Here is a 20,256-nt window from a genome sequence, read left to right on the forward strand (position 1 = left end):
AAAGATATAGGAAAAAACGTGTATTGGATTATTTCTTCTTTAAAAAAAATGTTAGCAGGAGAGAAGGATGGAGATAACAGAGTGCTTGGTTAAAACTGGAAAAAGAATCAAAAAGTTTCTTTAAAACTCACGTAAACATAATGCTATATTAAACACCAGGCAAAATGAGGAGCCAACAAAGGGCAAGATGGGTAATTTAAACGGAAAAATGAAGCCATGGTGATGATTTGCTTTTTGGGGGGAGTTTGCATGAGGGTGGAAAACTGTGAAAGGCACTTTGGGGCTGAATTAAGCAGCCATAAAAAGGATTACTTTAGTGAGTTGTGACACCTTTGTAATATAACATTTAGTGGACAAATTTCTGGAATGGGAAGGGACAAATAATGGAATGACTAGTAAGGGATGTTATTTAAAGAAATATAGAAAGAAAACAGGAAAAGAAAGAGTTAAGAAGGAGGGAGGAAGGATGAGTCAGGAGAGCTCAGTTAAAAAAGGAGGCATTACCTTCAAGGAGATGAAGACGGGAAGGGACAAGGTCCAAACGGACCTAAACCGTCTCACAGAGACGGTGATCATGAAGGGCATATCCTGTGGTTGATCCAGGAGAAGTCCCTTTTGCCGGTGGCAGAGAGGCAGCCCCAAAGCTGCTGAAGTCGGGACAGCTCCGGAAAGGAAGAGGCTGAAAGAAAAAGTGTGTCAGCTGGGTGAGAATTTTTCTTTTTTTTACTAATATTTTGAGACTTGAAAGGACACTCTAAGTATAAGAAGAAACCTGTGAGATTTTTGACAAAACTGAATAAGCAGCGTCTTTTAAAGGGAGATGTCAAAGTGAAGCTTGGCTTTTTTTTCCTTACTTTTTTTTTAAAACTGGACTTTATCGCAACTCAGCAGCTAACTGGACTGAATTTTCCTTTATATATATATATATATGTATATGTGTGTGTGTGTGTGTATATGTATATGTATATGTGTGTATGTATATATATATATATATATATAAAAATATGTATACTTTCTTATTCTCCTTCTTGATTTCTTAATTTTTTTAGACCAGAGGCTCCCTTTGGTTACTTTTTAAAAAATATATACATGTATATATTTTCTCTCCTTTTTTAACCTCAATTACGTTTTCCTGGGAGGAGGGGGAAAGTGAGAACTAAGAAACTTTGCAACACTGCCAACTAGAGGCTTGAAAATATTTTACTTGAAGTGGAGAGAACTGTGAAAGACTCCTTCTCAAGGGCATTTCAACTTGATAAGATAGAGGGAAGAGCGCGGCAGAATATTATTACAGGTGTTCTTCTGGACTTCTATAAACAATTTAACACTTGAAGTTTGGCTTTGAAGCTTGTGGAGAAGAGAGTCATAATAAGAGCCTTGGATAATTAAACAAAGTGCAGTGTGTTTTCTTATCTTCTTTTAGTTGTGTTACCCCTCCTTACCAGCTTTACTGTATTTTGGTTCTTGCTTTTTATTTTAAAGGGAAAGCCTCCGAATTTTTCTCCTTTTCTTTGTTTCCTTTTTTCCATAAAAAAGAAGATACTTTAATTCAGATTGTTTGGGATACAATGAAGGCATATGCCAGAGGCTTGATAATAGATTACATAAGAAAAAAGAATATCAGGAAAAGGCAAGCCACTAAAGCCTTGGAAGACGAGTATAAAAGACTTGAAAAAGAATTACAGAAAATGCCACAAAAAAAAAAAAAGATATTAAATTGAAATTGGACATAATTAAACATAAAATGGGTCTAATAGAGAAAGAAGAACTGGCACAGAAAATTAGAAGCACTAAACAGAACTATTTTGAAGATGCAAATAAACCAGGTAGATGGCTAGCATATAAATTGAGAAAGGAGAAAAAATCAAGGAAAATATCGCAGTTAATAGATGACCAAGGCCAAGTTTGCCATGGTAATAAGGAGAAAAAGGAAATTATTAGAGACTTCTATGGGCAACTATATAAGCAAGAGAATATTGATGAGGAAAAAGTCAAACAGTATTTACAGAATGCTAATTTACCTAAGATATCTAAAGAGACTGAAGAAATGCTAGAAAGCAATACAACAATGATGGAATTAACTGAAGCACTTAAGAAACAAAATAATGGGAAAGCACCAGGTCCAGATGGGCTTCCGGCAGAATTCTACAACACTACAAGAATCATTGAGCATTCCATTGTTAGAAGTTATGAATGAAGCTATGTCAAAGAAGATGATACCTAAAACATGGTCAGAGGCTTATATTACACTTATTCCAAAAGAAGAGGCTGATCTACTGCAAATTAAGAACTATAGATCTATTTCTTTATTAAATGCAGACTATAAAATCTTTGCTTCAATCTTAGCAGAAAGACTTAAAAAATATTTAAATAATTTCATTCATCCAGACCAAAATGGATTTCTGCCAAAGAGACAAATTAGAGACAATAAGAGAGTAATCCTGGATACTTTGGAATACTATGAGGCACATCCTGAAAAGCAAATAGCTTTGGTATTCCTAGATGCTCAAAAGGCATTTGATAATGTGAACTGGAGATTTATGTTACTACTATTGGACCAGATGGGTTTTGCCAGAAAATTTATTCAAGCAATAGAAGCCATATATCATAAGCAAACGGCAAAGGTAATGATGGAGGGAGAACTTACAGATTTTATTAATACAAGAAAAGGCACAAGACAAGGATGCCCCCTGTCTCCTTTGCTATTTGTATTGACCTTGGAACTGTTGAATAGAAATATTAGAGATGACAAAAGCATAAAAGGAATGAAAATTAAAAAGGAAGAATTTAAATTGCAAGCCTTTGCGGATGACTTAGCCTTTGTTTTGGAAGACCCTTTAGAAACAGCTCCAACAGCTATTGGAAAAGACAGAGACATATGGCGAAGTGGCTGGTCTGAAAATAAATAAAGATAAAAGAAAGATCTTGACAAAGAACATGCTACTAAGACAAAGAGAAGAACTGGCAGACGTGTTGAAAATCCAAGTCACGAACAAGGTCAAGTATTTGGGGATATACTGGACATCAAGATGTAGTACATTAAAAGAGAATAATTATATTAAACTTAAACAACAGACAGCCTTAGATTTGAAGAAATGGGAAAATTTACAATTGTCACTAATAGGGAGAATTTCAACAATCAAGATGAATATTTTACCCAGAATCTTATATTTGTTTCAAACAATACCAATTAGGCTCAGAAAAGACTATTTTGAAGACTTAAATAAAATTGTGTTGAAATATATATGGCAAGGTAAGAAAGCGAGAATAAAGCTAAACCTCTTGCAAGATGCTAGAATTAGAGGAGGTTTTGGCCTGCCTAATTGGGAGTTGTACTACCAAGCTACAAATTTGATGTGGGTCAAGGAATGGATAATATTAAGAAAGATTAGATTGTTGACACTAGAAGGTCATGATTTGCTGTTGGGTTGGCACGCCTTTTTATGGTATAAGGGAACTAAAACACAGGGTTATTTTAGAAGACATTATATATGGGAGTCTTTGTGGTCATTCAATATTTCACCATATCTAATTGTTTGTTCCTTTTTATATATTATAGGATGAGAAAATGCTTCAATAGTCAATAGCCAGACTGGAATTGTCAAATAACATTGCCTTTTAGTCTTCTCCCAATTTAACAAAAAAGCCTCCCGTATATAATGTCTTCTAAAATACCCCTGTGCTTTAGTTCCCTTGTACCACAAGAAAGCGTGCCAACCCAGCAACAAATCATGTCCTTCTAATGTCAACAATCTAGTATTTCTTAGTGTTATCCATTCCTTAACCCACATCAAATTTGTAGCTTGATAGTATCCTCCTCTTATTCTAGCTTCTTGCAACAGTTTTAATTTTATTATCACTTTCTTTCCTTGCCATATATACTTCAGCACTATTTTATTTAAATCTTCAAAGTAGTCTTTCCTTAACCTAATTGGAATTGTTTGAAACAAAGGCCTTCTGTGTATCTAAAAATATCAAAGCTATTTGTTTTTCGGGATGTGCCTCATAATATTCAAAAGTATCTAAAATTGTTCTCATGTTGTCTTTAATTTGTCTCTTTGGCAGAAACCCATTTTGATCAGGATGAATAAAGTTGTTCAAATATCTTTTAAGTCTTTCTGCCAATATTGAAGCAAAGATTTTATAGTCTTAGTTTAACAGGGAAATAGGTCTATAGTTCTTAATTTGTTGTGGGTCAGCGTCCTCCTTTGGAACAAGTGTAATATATGCTTCCGACCACGATTTGGGTATCCTCTTCTTTGACATAACTTCATTCATAACTTCTAGTAATGGAAGATTCAACGATTTTTTTTTTATAATTTTTTTTAATTGTTTTTTAACATACAAACACAACAACAAAACATAAAAGCATCAGCTCCCCCATATTTTTATATAAACAGTAAGTCGGTTGGTCCATCAGTTTTGTGCATCCATCTCATAGTCACAATTACAATTACCTTATATAATACTCTTATCAATACAAATTTATGAATCATAGTATCGCTATTAAAAAAAAAAGAAATTTGACTAAACTTTTATTCGATCATGCCTTTATGAGATAACTATATTTTAAATACTTTATTCTAAAACAAATCTTATAATCATACCAATTCTATCCTAAATAGGAAAGAAAAAAAAAGAATCAAAAAAACTATTATATAAATATAATATCAAACACCAATAAAAAGAAAGGGAAAATAAAATCAATATTATTCCTTATTGTCTAACTTTTATATTTTAGTATTTCATCATTCAACCATTGATAGAAAAGATCCCAAACTAAATAGAATTGTTTATCTTCTTGCTCTCTAATTTCAAAAGTCAATCTACTCATCTCAGCACATTCCAAAATTTTCTTTACAACTTCTTCTTGCAATGGAATTTTCTCATTTTTCCAATTTTTGCAAATACAATCCTAGCAGCAGTCAATACATTTACAATCAAATATTTCAACTCTTTACTATAAGTATCTGGTAGGATTCCCAATAAAAAAACTCCGGTTTCAAGTCTATATGCTTCTTTGTCATTTTTCCAGCCACATGTGGATTTTAGTCCAATATTTTCTAGCATCCTCACAAGTCCACCACATATGGTAGTATGAACCAGGTTTCTGATGACACTTCCAGCATTTTTCGGATTTGTTCTTGAACATTCTTGCTATCCTTGTCGGGGAAAAATGCCACCTGTAAAACATCTTATACAAGTTTTCTTTATAGGCTGTAGACATTGTCATTTTATAATTTTGCAACCATAATTTCTGCCATTTCTCTAAATCAATCCCATATCCAAAATTCCTCCCCCACGCAATCATAGTTTCTTTAACTTGTTCTTCCTCAAGCTTAATTTGCAATAAATAACCATACAGTTTTTTAATCACCTTTTCATCAGTACCCATCAAAATCTTATCTAAGTCAGTTTGTTTATCATAAAATCCCTCTGCTTTGGAATCCTCATAGTACTTTGAATGTATTTGCAGATATGAAAACCAATTCATCTGTATACCTTGTTCTTCCAGTTTTTGCATCGATTTAAGTTCACCCTTTTCATCTAATAATTCCCCATAGCTAACTGTTTGTTCCTTTTTATAAATTATAGGATAGGAGAACGCTTCTATCGTCGATAACCAAACTGGAATTTTCAAATAACACTGTTTTTTTATCTTCTCCCAATTTAACCACAGAGACTCCCGTATATAATGTCTTCTAAAATACCCCTGTGTTTTGGTTCCCTTGTACCATAAAAAAGCATGCCAGCCCAACAGCAAATCATGACCTTCTAATGTCAACAATCTGGTTTTCCTTAATGTTATCCATTCTTTAACCCACGTCAAATTTGCAGCTTGGTAGTACAACTCCCAATTAGGCAGACCAAACCCTCCTCTAAATCTAGCATCCTGTAAAAGCTTTAACTTTATTCTTGCTTTCTTGCCTTGCCATATATACTTCAAAACAATTTTATTTAAATCCTCAAAATATTCTTTTCCAAGCCTAATTGGTATTGTTTGAAACAAAAATAAGATTCTGGGTAAAATGTTCATCTTAATTGTTGAAATCCTTCCTATTAATGACAGTTGTAAGTTTTCCCATTTTTTCAAATCTTGGGCTATCTGTTGTTTAAGTTTAATATAATTGTTCTCCTTCAATGTACTACATCTTTTTTTTTTTTTAATAATTTTTTTTTATTTTTTAATAACAAAATAAACATAAACATACATAACAAAATAAACATAAACATACCACAAAAACATAAAAAGATCCTTCTTCATAAATTTACATACAGTGCATCGATTGGTTTACCACTTTTTTTGTGCATCCATTTCCTAGTCACCAGTATAATTATATTACATAATAGCTCATATTATCAATCAACAATTGTATAACCTAATATCATCACTAAAAAAAAAAAAATCATTTTAATTTTGTTAATTCATATTTTAACGAGATAACTATAGTTTGCTTAATTTATTTTGCAATAAATCATAAGATCATACCAAATCTACCTTAATAATGTTTTATAAAGATAATATTAAGAAAAAAAAATTTTTATGCTAAATCTGAATATTCTATCATTATGTTTTATTATCTAACCATTGATAAAAAGATCCCAAACTTCATAAAATTGTTTATCTTCTTGTTCTCTGATTTCAAATGTCAATTTGCTCATTTCAGCACAATCCAATATTTTCTTAATAATTTCTTCTTCTGATGGAATTTTCTCACTCTTCCAGTTCTTAGCAAATACAATCCTAGCCGCTGTTAATATATTTACAATCAGATACTTCAAATTTTTATTATATATATCCGGTAAGATTCCCAATAAAAAAATCTCTGGTTTCAAGTCTATATGTGTCTTTGTCATTTTTTCCAACCATATGCGTATTTTAGTCCAATATTTTCTAGCGTCCTCACAAGTCCACCACATATGGTAGTATGAGCCAGGTATCTGATGACATTTCCAACATTTTTCAGATTTGTTCTTAAACATTCTTGCAATTCTTGTCGGGGAAAATGCCACCTGTAAAACATCTTATACAAGTTTTCTTTATAAGCTGTTGACATTGTCATTTTATAATTTTGAGACCACAATTTTTCCCAATTCTCCAAATCAATCCCATATCCAAAATTCTTCCCCCAAACAATCATCGTTTCTTTAACTTGTTCCTCCTCTAATAAAATTTCCAACAAATAAGTGTATAATTTTTTAATCATTTTTTCATCAGTACCTGTCAAGATCCTGTCTAGATCAGTCAATTTATCATAAAATCCCTCCACTTTAGAATCTATAAGATACCTTGAATGTATTTCGCATATGAAAACCAATTCATCTTTATGCCTTGTTCTTCTAGTTTTTGCATTGTTTTAAGTTCACTCTTTTCATCCAATATTTCCCCATATCTAACTGTTTGTTCCTTCTCATATATTATAGGATACGAAAAAGCTTCAATAGTTGATAACCAGACTGGGATTTTCAAATAACATTTTCTCTTAATTTTCTCCCAATTCAACCATAAAGACTCCCTTATATAATGCCTTCTAAAATAGCCCTGTGATTTGGTTCCCGTACTACATCTTGACGTCAAGTATATCCCCAGATACTTAACCTTGTTTGTAACTTGAATTTTTAACAGTTCTGCCAGCTCTTCTCTTTGTTTCAGCAACATATTCTTTGACAAAATCTTTGTTTTATCTTTATTTATTTTCAGACTAGCCACCTCCCCATAGGCCTCTATCTTTTCCAACAGCTTCGAGGCTGTTTCTATAGGATCTTCCAAAATGAAGACTAGATCATCTGCAAAAGCTTGTAGTTTGAATTCCTCCTTTTTGATTTTCATTCCTTTTATAGTTTTGTCTTCTCTGATATTTCTATTCAACACTTCCAAAGTCAATACAAATAACAAAGGCGAAAGAGGACAATCTTGTCTTGTACCTTTTCTTATATTAATAGAATCTGTAAGTTCTCCCTCCATCATTACCTTAGCTGTTTGTTCATTATAAATTGCTTCTATTGCTTGAATAAATCTTCTAGCAAAGCCCATCTGTTCCATTAAGAGTACCATAAACCTCCAATTTACATTATCAAATGCCTTTTGAGCATCTAAAAATATCAAAGCCATTTGCTTTTCAGGGTGCGCCTCATAATATTCCAAGGTGTCCAAAATTACTCTCATATTATCTCTAATTTGTCGTTTTGGCAGGAACCCATTTTGATCTGGGTGAATAAAGTTATTCAAATACTTTTTAAGTCTTTCTGCTAATATTGAAGCAAAAATTTTATAGTCTGCATTTAATAAGGAAATCGGTCTATAATTCTTGATTTGAAGTAGGTCCGCCTCCTCTTTTGGAATAAGTGTAATATAAGCCTCTGACCATGTTTTAGGAATTATCTTTTTTACCATCACTTCATTCATAACTTCTAACAGTGGAATACAAAATAATTCTTGAAAAGTTTTATAAAATTCTACAGGAAATCCATCTGGACCTGGTGCCTTTCCATTATTTTGTTTCTTAAGTGCTTGGCTTAACTCCATCATTGTTATATTGCTTTCTAGCATTTCTTCAATCTCTTTAGGTATCTTAGGTAGATTTACATTCTGCAAGTATTGTTTAACTTTCTCCTCATCAATATCTTCTTTCTTATACAAATGTTTATAAAAATCATAAATAATTTCTTTTTTCTCTTTGCTGCCATAACAAGTTTTACCTTGGTCATCTATTAACTGCAGTATTTTCCTCGACTCTTTCTCCTTTCTCAGTTTGAATGCTAGCCATCTACCTGGCTTATTTGCATCCTCAAAATAATTCTGTTTAGCATTCCTAATTTTCTGTGCCAGTTCTTCTTTCTCTATTAAGTCCATTTTATGTTTAGTTATATCCAGTTTCAGTTTGACATCTTTTCTGTGTGGTATTTTCTGTAGTTCTTTTTCAAGTCTCTTATATTCATCATCCAAGGCTTTAAGAGTTTGCCTTTTCCTAATATTCTTTTTTCTTGTATAGTCTATTATCAAGCCTCTAGCATAAGCCTTCATTGTGTCCCAAACATTCTGTATTGAAGTGTCTTCTTTTCTCTTTAAAGAAAAAGGCCAATTCTTTCTCCATCCATTGTATAAATTCCTTATCCTTTAAGATAGTATTATTTAATGTCCATCTCGATCTTTTCCTTTGTCCCTTCCATTTAATTGTCAATGGGTTATGGTCAGCCCAAGTGCTTGTTTCAATATTTACTTCTTGAATACTAGACATTAAATCTGTTGAAATCCAAATCATATCCAGTCTGGACCATGATAGATGCCTATTTGAATAAAATGTAAATTGCTTAGATTTATTATTTCTTTCTCTCATATGTCTTTTAAAGTTAATTCATCTATCATTTTAAAAAGGATTTAGGAAGAGTTTTTCTATTATGCTTTACTGCTGTTGCGATATAATCAAGTTTATTATCCACAATTCCATTAAAGTCTCCCATCATAATTGTATTAGCATAGTCTAGTTCAGCGATCTTAGTATGTAGTTTTCTATAGAATTCTTCCTGTTTATCATTCGGGGCATAAATTGCAGTCAAAAGTATCTTTCTATTGTTGTCCATTATTTCTACCATTAATATTCTCCCATCATCATCTGTATAAATCATTTTTGCTGGGATGGCCTCTTTAATATATAAAACCACCCCTCTTTTCTTGGATTGTGTCAAAGAGATAAACAATTTCCCTAATTTTGGTTGTAATAACAATTGTTCATGTTGCTTTTTAATATGAACTTCTTGTAAGCAAATTATGTCAAACTTTAATTTCATTAATTTATGGAAAGTCTTCCTTCTCTTAGCAGCTGAATTCAGTCCATTTATATTCATTGTAATCAGTTTTTTCTCTTCCATAATTATGTTTTATATTTAGATTTAACCACTCTTGTGGGTCTTGCCTCACGTTGATCTTTAATATCCACTTGTCCACCTACTGCACCTTCTTCTTTTCCAATCTCCATTTGTTCCTCTTGGGATTCAATTGATGGAACCTCCTTTCCTGCCCCTCCTTCTCTCCCTCCAAGAGCCTCTGCACAAAACAGTTCTGCTTTCTCAATTGAATCAATTCTATGTCTCTGTTCCTGCCACGTAAACATCAATCCTTCTGGGATCAACCATCTGTAAGACACCTCTTTTTCCAATAATCTTTTGGTCAGGAATCGATATTCTCTTCTCATCTCTCTCACTCTTCTAAGTATTTGTTTTAAAACCAAAATTTCTTTACCTTTGTATTTCAATGACTTCTCTCTTGCCACTTGCAATACTTGTGTCTTCATAGATTTCTTAATAAATCTAATATGAACTTCTCTGGGTAGGTTATTTCTCATTGCATATCTTGTAAAAACTCGATATATCTCATCTATTCCATCCATCATCTTCTCTTCTGTTATCTCCAGTGCATCCGCCAAGATTCCTACCATTATCGCAGCCAAATCTTGTCCTTTTTCTTCTTCTATATTTTGAAATCTGAGATAAAATTCTGATCTATCCAACTCCCACTTCAACATCTCACTTTTTCTTGTTCAATCACTGTTAATCTATTATCAATATTTCCAATCTTCTCCTCTCTTCGTTTGCCCCCCTCTTCAACTTTTTGAAGTCTCTCCTCATATTTTACCATCATCTGTTGGATACTTTCCACTTTTTCCTCCATCCTACCTGTTCTTTGTTCAATAGTATCTATTTTTACCTTAAGATCTTGAATTCCTTGCATAATCATCTGAAAGGATACTCTTTCTTGTTCTTTTTCTTTATCTTGCTTTAACAATGTCTGAATTGAGCGCTGTCCAGATGGTGGGGAGGCAGAAGCAGACATAGAGGCACCGAAGATATAAGTTTCTTACTCATTTTAAGTGGTTCCAGCTCTTCAAATTCTTTCAAATTTTAATCCAAAAAAAATATGAAGTTATAATCCAAGATAAAAGCCAATAATGAGAGAAAAAGAGAAAAAATTCTTGAAATTCTTCCTGACCTTAATCCAATTAAGAAAAATAATCCATAAAAGTGAGTAAAAGTAAGAATAAAAACCCAATAATAATAATAATGAACAAGACAAAGCCAAAAAAGAAGAAGGAAAAAAGAAAAAGAGAGAAAAAACAAAGCAAAAACCAAGAAAAATAAGTTTCTTCAAATTCCACACCTTAGTCCAGCCAAAAAAAAGAAACCTCAATTGAAAAAAGGAAAAAGAAATAGTCCACTGATGTACATTAAAAAAAGAAAAAAAGAAGAAACAGGATCCAAATGGACAGAAGAAAAATAAAGCAAAATAAATCAAGATAAAATAAAAATAAAAGAAAAATTCAGAGGCTTCCCTTTGCAAATAAATCAAGCTTAAAAATAAAGACCTTGATGTTAGTGGAGGGTGGCGGAACTAAAAAAGAATTAGAAAAAGAGAATAAGCAACAATACACTGCACTCTATTTAATTGTTCAAGGCTCTAATTATAACTCCCTTCTCTTTCCCACAAGCTTCAAAGCTAAGCCATAAATATCCAGAAAGACACCTGTAATAATATTCAACAAAGTGCTTTCCTCTATCTTATCAGAGGATGTCATTGAGAAGAAGAGTCTGTTTTTTCCAGTTCAAGTAAAATGTTTCCGAGCCTCTAGATGGCAGCGTTACAAAGTTTCTTAGTTCTCACTTTCCCCCCTCCTCTCTGAAGAGCATAATAAAAAAGGGGAAAAGGGAAAAGCCGACATGGAATACACAAAAGCAAAAAAACAAAAACAAAATCAAAGGGAGCCTCTAGCCTAAAAATGAAAAATCCAGAAGAAGAATAAAACATATAAATATAAAAAAAAAACAGTCCAGTTATCCAGTAAATAACAATAAAGTCCGGAAGCAAAGAAAAAAAAAGTAAATGGATTCTCTCTTTGACGTTTCCCTAAAAAAACGCCGCTTAATCAGTTTTGTCAAAAAAAAAAAAAATCACACAGGTTTCTTCAAGTAGTCAGAGTAAACTTTCAAGGCTCAAAAATTAAATAAAAAAAAAGGTTCTCACCCAACTGACAAACTCTTTCTCAAACTCATTCTTTCTGGAGCCGCCCGGCTTCAGCAGCATGGGGCTGCCTCTCCGCCGCTGGCAAGAAGAGCTTCACCCGGGCTCTCCAGGGATTTTGCGGTATCCCGGAGTCCTCAGGGTACGCTCTTCACGATGGCTGCCCCTACGGGACAGCGTGGGTCCGTTGGACCGGCCGGTAGCGGAGATATCGGCTGCAATCGAGAGATCGATTGCAGACCGTATCGCCACGGCGCAGGCTCCTCCTTCTCCGATTCAACGATTCTTGTAGTGTCTTATAGAATTCCACTGGAAGTCCATCTGGACCTGGTGCCTTTCCATTGTTTTGCTTCTTAAGTGCTTCGGTTAACTCCATCATTGTTGTTATTTTTTAACATTCTTTCAGTCACTTTAGGTATCTGGGGTAGATTAGCATTCTGCAGGTATTGTTTAACTCTTTCATCGTCTATATTCTCTTGTTCATACAGTTTCCCATAGTAGTCTCGTATAATGTTTTTCTTCTCTTTACTTCCATAACAGGGTTGGCCTTGATCATCTATTAACTGCAATATTTTCCTTGATTCTCTCTCCTTTCTCAATTTATATGCTAACCATCTACCTGGTTTATTTGCATCTACAAAATAATTCTGCTTTGCACCTCTGATTTTCTGTGCTAATTCTTCTTTTTCTATTAATCCCATTTTATGTTTAATTGTATCCATTTTTAACTTAATGTCCTTTTTCTGTGGCAATTTCTGTAACTCTTTTTCAAGTCTTTTATACTCATCCTTTAACGTCTTAGAGGCTTGTCTTTTCATAATATTTCTTTTCCTTGTATAGTCTATTATCAAGCCTCTAGCATAAGCCTTCATTGTATCCCATAAATTCTGCATTGTTGTATCTTCTTTTTTATTTTCTTTGAAGAAAAAAGCCAATTCTTTCTCCATTTTCTGTATAAAGTCTTTTTCTTTTAATATAGTATTATTTAAAGTCCATCTGGATCTTCTTCTTTGTCCTTTCCATTTAATTGTCATTGGGTTATGGTCTGCCCAAGTGCTTGTTTCTATGTCAATTTCTTGGAGATTAGTGATCAATTCTGTTGACATCCATATCATGTCTATTCTAGACCATGATGAATGTCTGTCTGAATAAAAAGTGTATTGTTTGGTCTTAGCATTTTTTTCTCTCCATGCATCTTTTAAATTTATTTCATCTATCATTTTAAAAAAGGATTTAGGGAGAGTCTTTCTACTTTGCTTTGTTGTTTTTTGTGTTGTATAGTCCAGTTTATTGTCTACTATTCCATTAAAATCTCCCATCATACAAATGTTAAGATAATCCAGTTTAATTATTTTCGTATGTAATTTTCTATAAAATTCTTCTTGATTATCATTTGGAGCATAGATTGCTATCAGGAGTGTTTTCATATTATTCCTCATTATTTCCACCATTAAGAGTCTTCCATCATCATCTGTATAAATCAATTTTGCTGGGATAGTATCTTTAATATATAAAACCACTCCTCTTTTCTTGCATTGTGTCAAAGCTGCAAATATTTTCCCTAGCTTTGGCTGTATCAATATTTGTTCATGTTGCTTTTTAATGTGTACTTCTTGTAGGCAGATTATATCAAATTTTAATTTCTGTAATTTATGGAAAGTTTTCCTTCTTTTAACAGCTGAGAAGTCCATTTATATTAATTGTAATCAGTTTTTTCTCTTCCATGGTTATACTTTTTAAGTAGGTTTTGCAGCCCTTATAGATCTTGGTTCTCATTGTTCTCTGACTTCCACCTTTCCACCAACAGCACCTTCTTCTTTTTCAATTGCTGCTTGACAGTCATCTTAGATTCAATTAGTGAAATTTCTTTTTCCATCTCCTCCTCTTTCCCTCTGAAGTATTCTGTATAAAATAATTCTGTTTTCTCAATTGAATCAATTCTGTCTCTTTGTTCCTGCCATGTAAACATTAAGCGTTCTGGTATCAGCCATCTATAATTCACCTCTTTTTTGAGTGGTATTTTAGTCAAGAATCGATACTCTCTACTCATCTCTCTCACTCTTCTGGGTACTTGTTTCAGAACTACAATCTCCTTATCTTTGTATTTCCATGTTTTCTCTCTTGCCACCTGTAGTATTTGCATTTTAATAGCTTTCTTTGTGAATCTAATGTGAACTTCTCTTGGCAAACTATTTCTCATTGCATATCTTGTGAAAACTCAGAAAACCTCACTTATTCCATCCATCATCTTCTCTTTGGTTATTTCCAATGCCTCAGCCAAAATTTCTATCACTATCTCTGCCAAGTTTTGTCCCTTTCTTCCTCTATGTTTTGGAATCTAAGATAAAATTTGGATCTGTCAATCTTCCATTCCAGCATCTCAGTCTTATCTTGTTCAACCACAGTTAATCTGCCATCCATCTCTCCAATCTTCTTATCTCTTTGTTTATCTTCTTCTTCAATTTTCTGTAGTCTCTCATCATACTTCATCATCATTTGTTGAATGTTCTCCACCTTTTCATCAGTTTTTCCTGTTCTTTGTTCAAAGTTCCCTCTCCTCTTTTCAGTATTCTCTGTTCTTGCTTGTATGTTTTGAATTCCTTGCATAATCATCTGTAGGGTCACCTTTTCCTGTTCTTTTTCCTGTGGTAACATCATCTGTATTGAACGTTGTCCTCCAGATGGCAAAGAGGAAGATGTAGGAATTGAGGAACCAGTAATAAAGTCAATCTTTGAACATATACTTAGTCAATTTCAAAGTGGAACATGGAAACACTATGTTGTATCTAGATTAAGGTGGTAATAGGATTTTAATATTGTGTTTATATTCCATTCTTAGGAAAGAGGGAAAGAATAATACTTCAAATTTATCTGACCTGAATCCCTTTTTATTGCAGTTTTGAGGTGAGATTTGAGGAAGGAAAGATCCACATTCACTGATACCACTTATAATTATCTGTGGGTTTTTTTGTTTTTTGTTTTGCAGGGCAGCCTTTTGACCCAAGGAGAATTTTTGCAAGTGCTGTTTCTAATGTGATCTGTGCAGTCGTCTTTGGCAATCGATTTGATTATAAAGATAAAACTTTCATAGAAAACCAGAAGATTATTGAATATCAAATAAGATATTCTGCTAGTTTCTTAGGACTGGTATGTTAATCCACCTGATCCTCTTCTTGTCTTGAACCCCCTTTTAACTAGCAGGTGTGTTTGTGAGTATAAATGTCCAAGTCAGAAATGTAGAGATTAGATTTGATGAGCTACTAAACAGGAGAAGGCAAATCTAGACATCCAAGCATAAATTGGTTCTTAGCAAAATGTCTTCTGGTTGGGCTTATTTCTTAGGGAACCACCATTTCCTTCTCTCATAACCCCTTTGGGCCACATCAGATTCTGGACAGATGCATCTCTTCTTAGACAGCTGCCCTATCTTTGTGCACATAGCCAATTTCTGTCTTTGACCATTTCCACCATTATCCCTTTTTGGAAGAGATGGGTGAGGCTAGTGAAGCAGTGGGAGAATCCCATGACAAAGTATCTCCTCCAGGAACTCAGCCTAGGTGAGGAAAAGCCTTTTAAAGACACTCCTCTTTAATTAACTTTACATAAATTCCTATTGTAGTTTCCAAGGCACTGTATTTACCTGAGAATAGAATTAAAGATAGCATACTGAAATCCTTGTGATTGTTGTCTTCTTGGCTTTGGGTCCATCTGAGAATTGACAAATATTGGAATAAAAGCTACTGTCTGAATATTTGGGACATTAATCCTCTACCATGATGGTCTAATAAGCTATAGTATTTAATGTGAACTCTCTAACAGGTATACAATACATTTCCAAAAATAGTAGAATTCCTTCCTGGACCACACAAAAGCACTTTTGCTGGTGCTGAAAATGTCTGTGATTATATCCGTGAGAATGTGGATTTGCACAAAAAGACGTTGGATCCCCAGAACCCGCGTGACTATATCGATTGCTTCCTTCTTAGACTGGAGAAGGTAGGTATAGATATCATATCTGCATGATTGTTTAAATATCTCCATTATGCATCTAAGATGGAACTAATTCATCTTCTATGAAGAAGTATGGAAATATTTATTCTCCTCACCATATTTTTGTTTCCTGTTGGACAATCTATTCTTTGGCATTTGTTGGCATAGATTACTGTTCCAGGCGCAATTGTTGCTACAGGTATCCATCCAATTCTGAAAATTTGGTCAAACAATAGAAATGAACTCTGTTAATTTAAAGACAGTAGAATTCTCCTTCAAAAAATGAGTGTGCATAAACATTTTCTTCTCATGCTGATTTAAATTTTAGAAAGTATTTATTTAGGGATCTACAGTCACCATATCTGAACATAAAGATAATTAAGTAGAGTTTTCTAGAATCATCTTGTAGAAGCAATTTCTATTAGGATTAGTTTGTCAGTTGTAACAAGTAAATTTCTATGGAACAGATTTAATCTCTTTTCCAAGCATAGATGGCTTAGGAGTTGCTTAGGCCATCTCCAATAACGTTAGTTAAAACTTGAATATCAATTCTTGTGGTAAATATTTGATGGGTAGACCAGACAGTTAAGCTGTTTCTTCCTCTGCATGAAATCATGATCCCAAAAATATCTTAGAATTGAAAACAATTTTTATATATTCTAAAGTCACTCTGGTTGAATTACATTTCCTTTAATTGAAAAAGACACTGAATAGTTTCATGAATTACTTTATTTCAATTCCAAGTAGAATTTTTATTCTTCTGTTTGTCTCTCCATTTTATTTTTAGGAGCAGAACTCATCTGAAGGTATCTACACTCATGAAGATCTTGTGATTGTAGTGTTTGGACTCTTTATAGCTGGGACAATCACCACAAGCCAAGCTTTGCTCTGCAGCCTTCTAGCAATGGCTAAATTGCCACACATTCAAGGTATAAAAATACCCGTAAATATAAAAAGGTGTTGGTACTTCTAGGGCTGCCACTATTAATGCTAAGAAAGTAAAGTTGGTGTTTAAAGAGAACATTTTTTTAAAGAAAAAAGAAAGTAAAGATAGTGTTGAGTAAAGTAAACTCATTGCAGGTGATTTTCTGCATGTTTTTCTAAGAACATTTGGGAAGTGTTTTTCCACTATCTTCTTATAGAATTTCCCAATCTACCTAACATGCCCTTGGAACAAATGAGTTTCTCATCGAATCTTGAGATTTTGTGAAGACAATTCTAGTCAATTGATATTGATTAGATCAGGAAGAGTTAGAAGGGATTGAATGTCTATGGAGATTCTCAGTCATTCAGGTCATGGTTGTCCCAAAGATGCTTTTTCAGGAGGCAACTGGACTTTCTTGTTTTTTCCTTAAAGACATTTTGCTTCTCATCCAAGAAGCTTCTTCAGCTCAGACTGGATGGTGGGGAATGGAAGGATTTATTTTCCTTGCAGACAGATGCTCATTTGTATCCTTTTAGAGAGTCTGTGAGGAGCTTGGATTTTTCTGGAAATCCATTCATCTAGAATTGAGAAAAAATTGCAGATTATAGAATCTCCCTGGGACACAGATAAATCTCCAGTGGCCTCAAAGACTCTCTAAAAGGATGCAAATCAATGGTGGGACTCAATTTTTTACACTACCGATTCTGTGGATGTGGCTTGGTGGGCGTGGCATGGGAAGGATACTGTAAACTGGTCAGAACCTGCTGAATACCACCTCTGATGCAAATGACCAGCTCTCTGCAAGGAATATAAATCCTTCCATTCCCCACCATCCAGTTAGAGCTGAAAAAGCTTCTTGGATGAGAAGCAAAATGTCTTCAATGAAAAACCAGAAAGCCCAGTTGCTTCTTGAAAAAAGCACCTTTGGAACAGTTATTGAATGTTGTAACAATTTTTTTCCCATACAGCCATAGGCCAATCAACCAATTACATTAATTTAAAACTTGCTTTAAGGAATCCTAGTATGAATGACTGAAAATAGCATAGTATAGCTTTTTTTTGAGGATCATTTTTGTGATTATATAAAAAAACAGTCCCCAACTCAAGGTATGATCTCCAACATTTTGAACCACACTGCTTCAGACAATAGTAAAGTAGTTTTCAACAGGAATATATAATCATGACATAGATGAAAAATAATAAAGATTGTCACAGAATGTAATTTGTCTATGAGATCTCCCAACATTGCTTGAATAGTTATAGATTGAACTACTAGCTTTTTGGAAATGGGCCTCATACTTTTTGGAGGAATTAATGCTTGTTTGCTGCTGGCATAAATAGTAATATATACATATAATAACAGTTTAGGAAATTAATTTAAGAGCTCTATCTTTTCTCCTGACTTCTGTTTATCCTACTTTTGGGTGGAGACTCTCATCTTCAGAAAGCCCACACAGAAATGCTTTATGCTTACTGTCTCTCAAGATATCTAGTAAGACAGAGAGATACACTTAATATGAATCTCATCTTGCACAAGAAAAGTTGAAATGATCTCTCCTGAGAAATGACTTTGAGGAAGAGCCATTGTCCTGACTAGAACTGTCTTCTCCAGTGGTAGGATTCAGGTTTTTTTTACTACCAGTTCTGTGGTGGACGTGGTTTGGGTGGTGTGGCTAGATGGGTGTAGCTTGGTGTATGTGGCAGGGGAAGGTTACTGCAAAATCCATCCCTCCCCACCCCACTAACCAGTTTTCCAGCTCTGTTCTCCTGTGCAGGGCCACAAAAGAAGACCCAGCCGATCAGCTGGGACTCGGGAAGAGGAGAATAGATGAGGGGTGTCAGAGGTGGTTTTTGCTCAGCATGACAAAGTCTGTCAATCTCACCTTGATCTGTTCTTCTCACAGCTAAGGTGCAACAGGAAATTGATGAAGTGGTGGGTAAAAATCGCACTCCAAGCATGGAAGACCGATTGAAGATGCCTTTCACAAATGCTGTTGTTCATGAAGTTCAGCGATATCAGAAAGGGTCTCTTGAGACCTTTCCACGGGCAACAACTTGTGAGACAAAGTTCCATGGTTACACCATTCCCAAGGTATGATGATACTAGTATTTATGAAGGTTCTCTGGAGAAATAAGGAAAGAACAACTTAGATCCTTGATATGTGTTCCAGACTAGCAGGCTCGAAAGCTTGCAACTCTGATTGGCCCGCTGATAGCCAATCCTGATAGGTCGCCATAGACTGATGCGATTGGCCAGTAAATGGGCTGCCGCGATTGGCCCTGCTAAGAGCGGCAAACTCAAATCGCCTTCATTGGCTGCCTAGCCGCAGCCAGCCCTATATAAGGGGCTGCTGCGGCTGGGATTAGTTGCTCAGATCTGAAGTCACTAATAAAGAGCTGTTGTTGCTATCTGAGTCTTGCCTCCGTTCTTGAACCATCCTCCCAGATGTAACTCTGGTGACGAGGATGAGATGCGGAGGCAACGAACTCTATTGATTTGAACTAGCTGATGGAGCACGTGGCTGACAGAGCACAACGACGGCGACATGGTCAGCAGCGCTATACCACCCGTCCCATTCGATCCAGCTAGCGAGGACTGGGACTCATATATGGACAGATTTCAAATGTTCCTGGAGTCCAACAACCTCAAAGATGCCACGCCCAGCAAGAAATGAGCTGTTTTTCTAACCCATTGTGGGCCAGCCGTTTTTAAGATGGCTAAAGCCTTAGCGAAGCCAGCTGAGGTTAAAACCATGGATTGGGACACCCTTGCTCCCATTCTGCGCAACCATTACGCCCCAGCCATGCCAACTCTCATTCGCAGACACGAGTTCTACCAGAGGGACCAGGGTGAAGGTGAGAGCGTTGGGGATTTTGTGGCAGACCTGAGGAACCTGGGCGGTTTATGTGGCTTCACCAATCTCGAAGAAGCCATGAGAGACCGCATCGTCCTTGGCCTCAGAGACCCAACCGTCCAGAGCATGATCATGGCCAAGGGAGACATCTCGCTTGCAGATGCCAAAGCAGATGCCACCGCAGCTGAAGCCACTCTTAAATCAGCAGCACGAATGCGTCGAACCAGCGGAACCAACCGCCAACCCACCAACGATACTGGGAAACCTCCAGACAAATATACATCAACCACACATCATGAAGATGTCGAGTCATCCTCAGATAGCGAGGAGGAAGAAGTCCACAGACTCTGGTCAGAACGTGAGCAACGAGACCAGCGGGGTCGTAAATCCAACTACCAATGCGCCGGATGCAGGGGAAACCATCCTCGATCCGAATGCAGATTTTTAGATGCCATGTGTCGTTTTTGCGAAAA

General features: G+C 35.0%; 2 protein-coding genes across 3 annotated transcripts in view; both read left to right on the plus strand.

Moving 5' to 3' along the window:
* The window catches only part of LOC113433564 (cytochrome P450 2C5-like), a 71,543-nt gene that overhangs the window by 40,507 nt on the left and 10,780 nt on the right, over positions 1–20,256 (plus strand). The gene's annotated exons all lie outside the window — the stretch shown is intronic.
* LOC113455121 (cytochrome P450 2C4-like) overlaps positions 1–20,256 on the plus strand; it is a 33,070-nt gene that overhangs the window by 7,534 nt on the left and 5,280 nt on the right. For both annotated transcript variants that reach the window (XM_087924739.1, XM_087924740.1), the window contains 4 exons: positions 15,000–15,160; positions 15,833–16,009; positions 16,791–16,932; positions 18,833–19,020. In XM_087924739.1, coding sequence (XP_087780865.1) covers positions 15,000–15,160; positions 15,833–16,009; positions 16,791–16,932; positions 18,833–19,020 — 668 coding nt within the window. The remainder of the gene's footprint in view (positions 1–14,999; positions 15,161–15,832; positions 16,010–16,790; positions 16,933–18,832; positions 19,021–20,256) is intronic.

Source organism: Pseudonaja textilis, chromosome 2 (assembly GCF_049901715.1).
Source record: "Pseudonaja textilis isolate UNSWEBS1 chromosome 2, rPseTex1.2, whole genome shotgun sequence".
Classification (NCBI taxonomy): Eukaryota; Metazoa; Chordata; class Lepidosauria; order Squamata; family Elapidae; genus Pseudonaja; species Pseudonaja textilis.